The sequence below is a fragment of the Pieris brassicae genome, chromosome 6, assembly GCF_905147105.1.
Source record: "Pieris brassicae chromosome 6, ilPieBrab1.1, whole genome shotgun sequence".
Taxonomy (NCBI): Eukaryota; Metazoa; Arthropoda; class Insecta; order Lepidoptera; family Pieridae; genus Pieris; species Pieris brassicae.
This window is the reverse complement of record NC_059670.1, coordinates 15642689-15656085: the sequence shown is the minus strand read 5'-3', so window position 1 is coordinate 15656085 and position 13397 is coordinate 15642689. Positions and strand designations below refer to the sequence as shown.

The 13397-nt window shown below is 32.4% G+C and overlaps 1 protein-coding gene across 6 annotated transcripts in view; it reads right to left on the bottom strand.

Moving 5' to 3' along the window:
* Positions 1-13397, bottom strand: part of LOC123711149 (proton channel OtopLc-like) — a 50202-nt gene that overhangs the window by 20401 nt on the left and 16404 nt on the right. For 4 of the 6 annotated variants that reach the window (XM_045663579.1, XM_045663580.1, XM_045663582.1 and 1 more), the window contains 2 exons: positions 5956-6201; positions 4131-4283 (listed from right to left, as the gene is read on the bottom strand). In XM_045663579.1, coding sequence (XP_045519535.1) covers positions 4131-4283; positions 5956-6201 — 399 coding nt within the window. Of the gene's footprint in view, positions 1-4130; positions 4284-5955; positions 6202-10425; positions 10527-11537; positions 11877-13397 lie in introns of those variants that run through there. The other 2 variants (XM_045663583.1, XM_045663584.1) reach the window with 2 other exon arrangements.

Below are 13397 nucleotides of genomic sequence, written 5' to 3'. Positions count from 1 at the left end.
TACGTTTGTTCTGTTGAGATGCGTCTTAGCGCATGCTTATGAATATTAAAAACGTTCACAAAATTCGCGAAAGAGCAAGACTACGCCATGCATTGCTTCTTGTGTGCAAGTTACGACCTACAAGCTTGAATTACCAAGACGTTACTTAGGAATTAATTAAGAGATACTCAAGTTCAAGTCTATTAAGTCAACCCTCTGGAGGAACGTGAAATTCGCAAGCCAAAGGGTTATTTACGCTCGGAAAATGAGAAAACGATAAGACGTGATTAACTATTTAGCAATAATACTGTTGCCTCATTCTTAGACATAAGCCGGAATTGGTATAATTACAAAGAGCATTTAATTGGCATTAGTCATATTTTTATTAATAAAAAATTTCTACTCAGAATATTTGACGAAAACATAACAACAAAAAAAAAATCAAATCTTGTAACGAAAATTTAAGGACTACTTCATATGAATTTAAAGTTGTGTTATGTTATGCATAATGGTCGTTTCCACTCTGCCACTGTCTCCAATCTGCGATCCCTTACTGTCAAGGCCGATCAAGTAAAGGCCCTTACAAGTCTTACCATCAATGACGGCGCATGTAACACGACCTTCAGAAATTAAGACTGATAAAGAATCGTCACCTATACAATTTTATATATGTATAACACGTTATAAGGTGAACTTGAATAATTTTAAATACAAAAATAAGTAATTGATAACTTGTGGTTACCAAACGGGTTTTAGACCAGCAAAATTGTGATATTTATCTCAACGACAGACACTTTTACTCGCCTAAAAACGAAAAAATATTTTGTCAGATTTTGTCTGCTAGTTTACTATTATCAAATTAAGAGGTATCGAAAATATTGCAGTATAATTATAGTATCTCTCAGCCGAATTCCTAAGTGAAAGATATTCATCCCTATCCGTCTAAGCATTCTAGCATGATTGCGAGATTGATTAGATACGAATAATCTTCGCATCTTATAGACAAAATTGTATCAACTGGCTGTATTGCTTCCAGAACATATATGACTAAAGACAGAAATATATTATAAGAATAATTTATCAAAGTGTAGGTGGGATTATACGTATCTATGTGTTCCACTTGACCCTTCGTAGAGGGTGCGCGAGACTCTTTTGTAAGCTTTTATGTTTTCTTACAATTTCCCTTATTCGTCGGGCGTCACATTTTATACACTCAGCAAGGCAGTTTTATTACACATGGAAGGGACATTTATACAACTTAAAATATGAATAAACTTTATTTTTATTAAACTTAAATGTTAAAATATCTGTGGCAATGACAAGTATGGTACCTTTACAACACAAGTATAATTATAAAACGATATTTAACTTGTGTGTGGAGGTTTTGTCACTTAAAAGCAAATGTCTGCAATTAATGGTAAAAGCATAGTAAATAAATCTCTCAATCTGTGTAATGCGTAATTTTATGTCTACGAGTATATGTTTTAGATTTTTTGTATTTTAATTGAATTATTTTTCCTTTTTGTTTTGGATTATTATTGCTTTTTTTGTTCTGTGGATGTTTGTATTATTGAATGTTTAATTTAACAAAAATTACTATTATGCTAGCCAAAAATAAGGTTTAAAAAAAATATTGCAATTACAAAATAAATAAATATATTTTATTATTTACCAAAATCCTGTGACCAAGCACACATACGTTCTGTTAGTATAATATTTTATCTCAAAGAATTATCATCGTTATTACTCAGAACAGCATGTAATATCAACTTTATTACCTGGAAGATCAACATGTAAATGTATGATGGAATTCGGAAGTTTTATTAAGCATAAAGTTTTATGAGGGTTCGTTTGATGGTTCGGGAATTGCGATCGCATCTTTGCGGTACCACTTCAGTAATAAATAAGAACGTTGGTAGCCATAGACATATCGTTCTCCCCATAGAGGCAGCTTGGTTTTAGTGACAGGTAAACTTAATGATAAATAATGCGATTCTATAACCTGAGGTCCTGCTTTCACAACCTACAGCACAATAAGAAAAAGAAAACGTTTTGATTTCTTTGACAGGTAATTTAGCTTCGGCTTTAAATAACTGGTTTTAGAGTCCATTCAAAGTGAAGGGTTTTAGCAGTTAAGTCCATACACTATTCTGAAGTATACTTATGAAATATTAATTATATTAGTCACATTAATTTAATAAAAAAAAGGTTTCACACTAAAATTACTTTTAATAAATTCTTCAAATTTTTGGCTTGGAATCAGCCCGTCTCACGCAATGAGTTACGAGTGTCTCTGCCCTATAACTCAATGCCTGAACAATGCAAACGGGCAAATTCATTGAACTTTTATTGAGGTAATCCGCTGATTGGTTCGCCAACTGTTTTAAAAACCTTAAACAACTAACTGGACTCTGTCTGGACTAAAATAAGGCACGTTAACCAAACTAAACGGGGTAAAAATGAATCATGGAACAACGACATACTGTCAATAAAATAATCATATCTCAAATGCAATATAATATTATTTATATGACAGCGTGTTATTTTTTTATATAAAACACTCCTAATTGTCCCGCATTCACTAGATTCTTCTTTTATAGAGCGAAAACTTTACAAACAGTTTTATGCCAGTGTCCCATTTAATAAAACATGTTGTTATGCGTCTCTTGTTAAACAGTTTAGCGTGAAGTATTATTTTTTTTACTTGAAAATTTTCCTCAAAGAATTGTTTGCTAAAGTTTTTCCGGCCATTATAAGTGGTTTGGTAATTTTCTTATTTCCTCATTATCTTTTCTTTGACAAATTGTAATTTGTTTATTTTCTCTTATTTACAGTGTACATAATATTGTTTTAGATTTTCACAAGTACTAAAGCTTTAATGGAAGGTATGTTTGATCATCATGGCCAGCAAGAAGACCAATGCGTTTATATCCGTTATAATTTTGTATTTAAGTCTAGCCATTTCTAAAAATACTAATAGTGAAAGTTACGAGAAAACTTAGAGTTATTTGGCAGATAGCCAAAATCAGGCAACCGTAAAGCACAAACCGAGGGATTTGCAAAGTTTTGGATACGACACTATTCAACAAGATTAAATTAAATTTTATATAATTTATCAAGGAAAAAGTTATGATTTCCAATTATAGAAGAAAATTTCTTAATATCGTTCTTAATAAAGTTGTTATATTCTACTAGTAACTTACGAGTGCCTCGCATGCATTTATAGTATGTTATTAGAAACTATTACACTTATGTATCTGCCAGCTAGTAAACCATGTACGTATTAAATAAAGCGTGGTTATAAAGCGCTCGTTAATAAAGGTAGATTATATTAGATTAGGTACATGTCGCACATGTACCCATTCTCTCGTACACTCAGACAATTTATTAAAATATTTTGGAATTCAAATATATCTAGTCTATATCATTTATACCAAGGGGAAAAATGAGACGAGAGCGCCCTTGAAAAAGGTATAGAAGATATAGAAGCGTTAGCAGGAAGCGTATGGATAAAGAATTAATGGAAAGAGAAAGGGCCTATATTCGTGAAGGGTTTCCGATAGTACTGAAATTAGTATAACGAGTAAGATAATAATGTTCCTATATAAAACATTTCAACTATATATAGTTGACATCTGTAAAGATTTGACAGAAAGAATTATTATTATATAATTCGTAGACAATATAGCATTCTAATTATAAAATAATTTTTAAATCAGTCCATCAGTTTTGAGTTATTGCTACAAAAATAAAAATACACATCTTCCTTCTTTATAATATTAATATAGGTGATATCCACCAGAATTTTTCTTATATATTTTTTTAATTAGGCCGACTTTTGGCCACAATCCTACCTGATGTTAAGTGAAACGATTGTCCAAAAAAAACGCTTTTTACTTGTCATAAAAGAACAAATGTTATATTGAAAGAAAACAATTTATTAACCGGATTAAAGCTATTTGTATTATTATAAACTTATAATTATTTTACATAATTTTAAATTTAATTTTTCCGACGTTTCGCGTGCTTTATAGCGTGCGTGGTCACGGTGACCACAAAGTTTATACTTATACAATTAACTTTAATCCGGTTAAAAAATTGTATTCTTTCAATGTGTAAAAGCTATGTTAACCAAAGACTTATATACTTACGCGCTAATTATATGCATATTAGGTATAGCGTTAGCGGGTCGAGAGGGTCGCCGAGCGGGTGGCAGCGGTGGTCTCGGTGACCCGCCACCTGATTGCCCATACAACACTGGCTGCAGCGATAATGAAGTACCGAGAGATGGTGGACTTGGTAACCTGCATTAATAAATTATATGGCATTAAGATTTATATTATAATTAAAATATGTATTTCTAAATTCTTTGGTTGAGCGCAATTGTCTCAGGAACAACTGGTTCGTTTAAAAAAAACTATTAGTATATTTGGTTATATACGCTACGACCACATTAGAGGGGAGGGATTCTATATACTTGGCAATAATAATAGCTTTTCATGCCATAACAGTTAGCGTTCCAAGATCCGTGATTTCGATTCCCGGCGAAACAATAATTGTTTCAGATAGATAACATGATTTGTGTCCTTTCGCGGTTACTGCGTTTCAAACTAATCAAACAATGGTGCTGTTTTGCCATAAATATTACTTAATAGTCTCAGACATTTCAGTTGCTGCAGCCTCAAGCCATCTCGAAAACGCGTCAAATAAAACCCAATGGCTATACCACAGACCGCTCCACTAAGTCCTACATTGAATTTACGACACACTGTTCATAAATCTCTGACACAAAATCGCTCTCCATTGGAGTGCCACGGGAAAGAAATTTATTAACACTTTTATTACATTCGAGTTTGATGAGCTATATATTAGATAAAAACCGTTAAAATATATATAAATAATTTTAAGCTAATATGAATTGCATTGTTTCTGAAAAGTGTAAGCAATTTTAACTATAGACTTTATACCTCGTAAATTGACGTAGCGAAGAAAATTCTCTCGTCGTATGATTAAAGCTTTAAAATGCCCAATTATAAACCTACCTACAAACCCATATTTTCTTTTAACACGTATTTCCATACGATATAAGATCTATTACGTAATAATAAAATATACTATCACATACAAACATCAAAACATTAGAAATCCTTACATCATAATACTCTCTGGAATTCTTAATTTGCGTCCATTTAGGTATATGCCGTAGATTCATTTTCAAACGAAAAATTTGCTTTCAAATACTGATTCCTTATTAAAGTCCTTTCAGGTTAGTTTGAAGGCGGATTTTTTGAATTTTATTTCAAGAGACTATTACCGGGTCGCTTTGACGACAAAATTAAATTATTGACTATTACATAGAATTCTAAAGTATGTAGAATATGTTTGTAATATGTATTTAATTTATATTGATACGATAATTATGTTCACGTGTGTATCCAATGAAACTAGTAAAAAGCACGTAACTGAAATTGGAATTAAAAACTTATCGCAGAATCAATTCTACTATAATATTATGGTAATATAATGTAACGCAATATATAGCTTTATTTAAAGAACATTAAAGTTATAAAGTTTAAACGAAATAAGCTAACAAATGTTCAGGCATCGATTTATGAATCCATTAAAATGACCGCGCTGTATAGTTATGAAAGCTAGACTGCTCCTGTAATTTATAGCCAGCCATTTCCTATCCTGTCTGGATATTGTTGAAACCCTATATTTCGATACTAATCTCATCGAGTATCATATTCTAATACTTCAAACGACACTCGTTCTTTGTGCTTATGTTCTGACTATATTGTGCCTTGTTATAGTGAAATATAATCTTTCGAAAGTTTGTGACAGTCAGTTGACAGTATACTTTTAATAAGTGAGCAATACTTCACCAGTTCCTTGATTATAAATGAGCCTTCAACATATCTATTATTTATATAGACGTTTCTCATTATTTAAAACTAAACGTATAATAACACAAACCGTAAAGGCGATTCTATATGAACATGATGAGAAGAACACGATGGTGCTGGCTGGCATAAGGGATGAGCTGGTATAGGTGGTGGACTGCTATGTCTGCTGAGGGTCTCTGGAGACACCAGGGCGGCACTTGCAGACGCCGGACTAGGAAGAGGCGGGGCACTGCTTCCAGACAACTCCGAGTCTCCGAATGTCCCTCTTGAGACGTGGGAGCCGCCAGACATGTTGTTCGCGGGTATTGAGAAGCAGCTGTAAAGAACAGTCCTCTATAATTAAAGAAAACTAAAAACCTTATGACTCATAAATTTACATAGAGTTATTGATCTGACATCCTATTTCTATCAATATAATGTAATCTATTTTTGTAAATATTCAAGAAACCGATAAAGTAGTCTCCAGTGCCTAAGCAGGCGTAACCATCTAGTTAGAAATCATCTCGATCAATCATATACGCAATATCAAAAGAACATAAAAAAATGAATTAAATACGGGAGTAATGATTTCGCTCCGTCTAGGCTGTGAATTCTTTTAATACAGGAGTTCGGGATAATAGAATAGCAGAGAGTCAAATGATATCAATGGCAATCTCAATTTATTCTGAAGGTGAATTAATCTTTTAAAAGACCAATACTTCGTCGATCTTAAGAGAACAAGTACTGCAATTATGAATTTTGGGATTAATTACCACATGTAACCAAGCTCTTCGTTAAAAGTCTTGAGTTACTCATTAAAAATTCCACCTACCACTGTAATGAGAAAATTCCGTCTTGATCGTCTGAAAATAAGTTTCGTTAAGACGAAAACCTATCAAACTAAAGTACGTTCGCCAACGATAGGTTTCGAACTGTTTAATTTACCGATAATACGTTTAAAAACTTGTGCAAAGAATCCGTTTTATACGAAAATTTGTTTTATACACTAGTTTTTAAGTATTAACGATTTAAAAGAGATAAAAATAAATATTTAATAATATTAACACACGGAATATTATTTTATTTTATGGTAGTATATAATAAGACTTAAATTTCGCGTTCTGGTGGACAATTAATGTCTAGTTCATGTTCTCACCACACTGGTAAACTTCTTTTGTTTTTAAATTTCGTATTATTCAAATTACGAAAATATTAGTGCTTCAATATTTGTATTAATTTTGATTGTATCACCAACCTGTATACAGAAACTTATTGTACAAAATGTAGACGTTTTGCTGAATTTTTTAGAGGCCTCATAACGTTTAGGCGAGGGGTCTCCTAACTCCACCATTTATTATGTAAATATATTATTCCGCTGCCGAGTTTTCTGCAAATAAATGTCGGTATGGGATAGTTCTAAAGAATTACGTTGGTGTCACGCTGACGTCATGTGATAATATAATAAGGTTTGTTATTCGCAAACTGTAGGATAAAAATACAAAGCTATTAACTATTTATATTTTAATTTAAAAAATGTCATAGAGATGGTTATCTAGTAGAAGAAACAATATTTATTTACATTTTTGTAACTAAATAAAAACAACGACATTTGAGTATTTTTATTATATAAAAAATCTATTTGTAAATAATTTGAAATTTGTCTTTACTTAAATCTCAATTCAATTTTGAATTAATTGTCTACATTGAATATTCACTAAGATAAAGTGTCAACGCGGGAGAGGATTTAGAATCTAAATTGTAGATGGTGGTCGGCTGTGGCGTAACTATACAATCTGAGGCCCGTGGCAATTTCTTTAGATGGGGCCCTATCAGTATAAATCGTCACGTACTCGGATTAATTTTGATAAACTTCGAGATTTTCAGCGTACTCAATTACACGTTATATATGTCTCTCCTATAACTCCTCTCTCAGGCGACAGGGAATGGTTTGTTGTCCCCACGCTAGCACAATGCGTATTGCATTCATCATATATTCGCTAGCTTTTCGGTGAAGGAAATGTGAGGAAATTGAATTGCATGTGCATAATTTACAATGAAATAAAAAAATTGAGCTCGCAGCTTCTTGGTATTTTGCCAACTGACAAACAAATCTAGTTTTCCCGCCAAAACTCAGCACAAAAGCGCACAGCACCGCGCACTCGGTGGTTGGCTACCACAGATAAGTAACCATTGAAATATGTCACAGAAAACGTAGCAATTATTGGCTAAAGGACGTAATAAAAACTTGGTTAATATAGTATTTATTGCTTTTCACGCACAAAAACTATATTGTATAATGTATATTCTGATGAGACACTAGTTCATATTCAACCTGATATTCAACAAGAATAAAACACATATTGTGCTTACTATTTGTTATTTATAATAATTAGTTATCCGTACCGTGTGGATAAATGATTCGCAAAATTCCATTATATAATGAAAATATACCTTTCCAAATCTCTTATTATAATTTAAACTTTATAATTTTTTTCATAGTTATAATATAATTATGAAACACAATGTGAAAATATAATGATAGAGTAACACGTAATTAACTGTATCCAGGTCATGATGAGTACAACAAACATTTTGTGCGCAAGTGTTTGATTATGGTACTTGCTTCCTTCGTGGGGAAATTTTTCCGCTCCAGAAACGTGATTAATTAGCTTCCCGATTTTGCGGTAAAAGTTTTTAGTTGAAAACATCTGCTGTAATGTACTATTAGGTGTACAATAAGAAATTTTAAAACCGAACATATGGATAAAGCCTATAATAGGTGTGACAAAGTAAGAGTTTTTTTTTAATTCATAAAGTTAGTACTTCCGTGAGTCAATTTTCCATCGTCTATTGAAGATAAGTGAATACAAATAATAATTACCTAGACAGTAGTCAAAATTTAAATTTCGAAAGACTAAAATTATAGTATAACAAAACAAAAGGAGTTTGCAATGTATTAGAAAACTATTCAACATTTCATCTAACGAATGTTTCTTCCGATGTATTTATAAGCAGTAACTGGCATGGTGTAATAAAATGTCTACATTTTCATTTTAATGGTGCCTTGAGCTCGATTGTTTTTCTTTTTAAATTTTTGTTCTTTAGAAACTGCTACACTCAGTGCGGCCATAATAATAAACAGAATTTACTCATACTCACTATATAATATAAATGTAAACATCCTAATAATACACTCTGTATTTTTAGTTTAGAAATATAGCACATGAGTTTATGAATGTAATGAACTAGATGAGGTTAACAGAGGAGCGTAAATACCTAAAAAGAAAACAGGCTCTCATAGACACTACATTAACGCACTGAATAATAAATTAAAATCTCATGTAGTTCGAAGTTTCTCATTTTCTTTAACCTGTGTATGAAATGTCTAGTATCAGTGTTTTTAACCACAGATAAAATATTACAGATTTAGGATAAGATAGGCTGTAACTATACAAAGAATATTTATTTAGTCAATTGAATTTAATATAGATATACTTGTTCAATTTTTTTTTTATTTAAACAAATAATTTATATTACAAAAGACCACACCAGCAGCTAACATCTGTTTGTTTATTTAAATCGCAGACGAAAAACCAGACAAGATAGGCAAGCCATTTCCGCATTCAATATGGCCGCGTCTGATTTCCTTTCTCGTTTCCCGCGTAAATGGTTTACGTGGATTACATGCTACGTTTATTTTAATCAAGTTCGGTAAAACGGTATCGTGGTAAATAGCCTATGGGAAAATTTAATGTTAAGTTAAATTCATAAATAACTATTCTACCGTGTGAAATGATGACAAAAGATGCAATACTCTCGAAGAAAGCGCTATTTAATTTAATCACTTAAAAAAGAAATCGACAAACCGAGAAGCGTTTCTCCACTTCATAACGAACGGTAGGTACTTGAAATAGACATGTATTATAAAAGGATAAGAATCCTTAAGAGTTTGCTCGTAATAAGGATAAAATTACGGAATGCCCGATTTCGTTAAAATTCACATTAAATAATAAAGTATAAGCCATCTAACAAAGAAACCAAAACTGTATGAATGGCTTTTTATAATCTGCGGTTGATAAAATGTGTTCATAGTAGTACATATGCCTAATAAAAAACTATATGTTTAATATTCGTTTCATTGTCCATTATATTGGAACATAATTGGAGTGACGCACTAAATCATTTAATGAATGAAATTTGTATTTTTATATCTATACATTATTCAAAAACTAAACCGTTTTTTAAAATAGACAACACTCCATTGAAACCTTTCTCGTACAAAGTAGAAAAAGCAAGTTCTCTAACCCTTCACATCGTTTAACTTTTTAAACATAAAATGTAATACAGTTTCTTCTACGTTCATAGAACCTTTTAATACGAACAAATGAATCCATTCGCACAAAGAGCTTACCCTACCTAAACCTCACTAATCTTACCTCGCCGTAACGAATACTACTAGATACGTGCTAGATAATATTTGATATAGCGAAAGTAGCCACCCAATAAGAGCCTATATACGGAAAAAGTTCAAAGAATATTGACCGTATTTCCAAGGACTTACAGTGTAGTTTCCAATGCATGTATTTTTGTTTATATTCGTTGCATGTTAGGTTGGAATAAGCGTAGGTTTCGTAGCGTTCCCTTTCGTTAGAGCACGGCCGCCCGCCCGGTGATCAATGAGCGACTGTAGTAACTGGCTTTTTACGTTGAACGTAGTCATTGTACTTGAACGCTCCAGCAGAGAAAAATTCTAAAAGGGTTTGAGTGTTATTTTACTCCAGCTAAAAGCGAAAGTAAATCAAAGCTTCGTCGTTTTTTCCAATTTCCATAATGTAATTTAATTCGTCCTTTGTTTGATTATTCCGCGTCTAACCAAACTTGGGGTTGGCAAATTATTTTTCATACCTCCACACTTTTAATTCCATCCAAAAAAACTAAACTCTTTTGACCCTTTCCCTGAGATTTATTTTAAGGGCATCCCTACTTAAGGAACATTTAAAATTTAGCTTAACAAAATGGCTTATGAAACTTGAATATAAATGACACATTAATACGTTAGGGGTGTCGCAAACAAAAAATTACTTTATATCTGTCTGCTTGAGTGCATTTTAATGGAACAGGTGTTGTGTTGCCACATTTTGGTGCACTTTAAATTTAATCGCTGGGCCACCCCTGTCACTAAGCATCTTTGTAAATGGTCAATGACCTCGAGGATTAAGGACGACTTGTTTAATAACATTGATACCTTGCCGGGAAGTAGGGCGAGGGACAAACATCAATAGCTTCACTTCTGTGCTTCCTTTTTAACTCAAATTGTCAATGTTATGTTCCCTCAAATGTAAGTTCTACAAAATGTATAGGCTTTTCACACACTTAATTATTACACAAATACGAAATAAAAAAATTATAAGCAATGCATTAATATTTTTGAATACAACTTTATCTCTTTGCCCAACTTGTAATTATTTTAAATATGTTCTATGGATAATAAAGATTCAGTCTATGGACATAACCTCCCAAACCGTTTTATTTTTCATTGGAAAAATACCAATGCTAATTCTACTTAAACAAGTATTATTTTGTGATAGAAGTTTATTCCCTTCTTTTTAATATAAAAAATAGCTATCAGGCTTCAAAGCTTTATTACAAATTATTTTAATAAAAGCTTCCTACCTTCTTATCACATCCACCTCATTTCCATTAGCCACCGACTCCGTGATCTTCATCATAATACTAAACTATCATTATCTTAATAACTTGAAACTATTTTTAGTGATCCCGGTCGGCGCAAACGCACTACCAACACTGAATTGTTCTTGATACGAGCAGGGGATCTAATTCGATAATTCCCAGTGCAATTTTCTACTAGCATTATTGCAGGCACGATGCGACCGGACATCAACTCTCCAGCGAAATTGAACTACAAAAAGCCAAACAAAAGGGTTTCCCGCGATCGTAATCAAAAGTTTCATTAGTAGGTATAATATATTCGAAATTTATTGTAATATTTTAATTTTGTAATATAAATTTTGTTTGATCACATTTTAGTGATTCATGTGTTTATAACTAACATATCTACATGTCCTGTCGCATCCTGACATCAATTCTTGGAACTAGAATAGTTATTTTGAGTAACTAAAGAGCAAAACCTGATCTACTTCGCCATAAAAATGTCAATACACAAATGTATCTCCGTGGGTTAACTCGTGCATAACTCGACTTTATATTTTCAATTATAGACAATAGTTATATTTATAGAATGAACAAGCAGTTGTGATTAATAACAACTATTACCATAATGGTTGGGAGCAACTAACCATGATAAAAGGACGTGGGGGTCTGATGGAAGCGACGCGGATGTTGTCGATTTTACTACGATGGTGGTATTTGATTATTATATCGTTAATAGTCGATTACAAGGTCAAATTGATCAGCTCGAGGAGAGAGAGTTTCGGCCATTTCGTATCATTGGATTAAAGCGGACTTCGTGTGCAGACTATATAACAGCTATAACAGACTAATATCGTTCGACTATAATCTGTGGAAATTAAAGTTATGTACATTAATTTACCATACATATTACCAAAGACTATATTGATGATACAGTTCAATCCTTTCTATATTGTCTTTGGTAATGTTTTAATGATAACTTTAAATTGTTTTTTTAAAGAGAAATGGATTCAGTTCATTATAATATCCAGGTCGGATATAATAAACTTATCGCTCCAGGGATTCGCTTTTTAATGCCGGTTTCCTCAAGATGCTTTCCCTCACCGTACGAGCCTGTGTAAGATGCACACATACACAAAAAGTCCATTGGTCCATTAGTATGAGAGTGGTACTTGGTATTAATTAAATTTACATTATGAAGTTCTGTCCTTGTCGTAGTTATATTCCGAAAGTTGCACGTTTCTGGCCACATAGGGGACCCCAAATACGTTGGCAGCTCGGTACACATAAGCCAGTTAGTGTCAATTTGAATTTATGAGACTTGCAGTTCACGTGGCCGGGACCGATTTGTTTCAGTTAAGCCCCAATTACCTGGACTATTTTTCAATTTGAATACAAAAAATTACTTTGTTGGTTTATTTAAAAAAAACATTTACACGACGAGTTGTGGTATGTGTCTAGACTTCTTTCGCAAATTAAATATTTTATATAGGTATACGTTAATGTTTGAGTCTTAACAGAGCCACAGAAATACACCGGCGATCCTACAATGTTATGTAGGATCATTGATTATATGTGTTATGTATCATGAAATATATAATGATAAATAAATTTATTATATAATTATATTGAGGTGAGAATGCATGCATTTGAACTTTGAATGCCGTTGCACCCTCGTATAGATGGTCGAATTTTTATTTGAAAAAGGAATTGATTCTTGACTCCCTAATCTTTGAACATTACTATCAATGAGTATATTTTATAGACGTGTCTAATTTACTAAAAGTAATATTATATTCTCAGACTATTAATACGTACATGATCACGTACGTTTTCCTAGTAGGTAAAGACGGTACAGTTGTC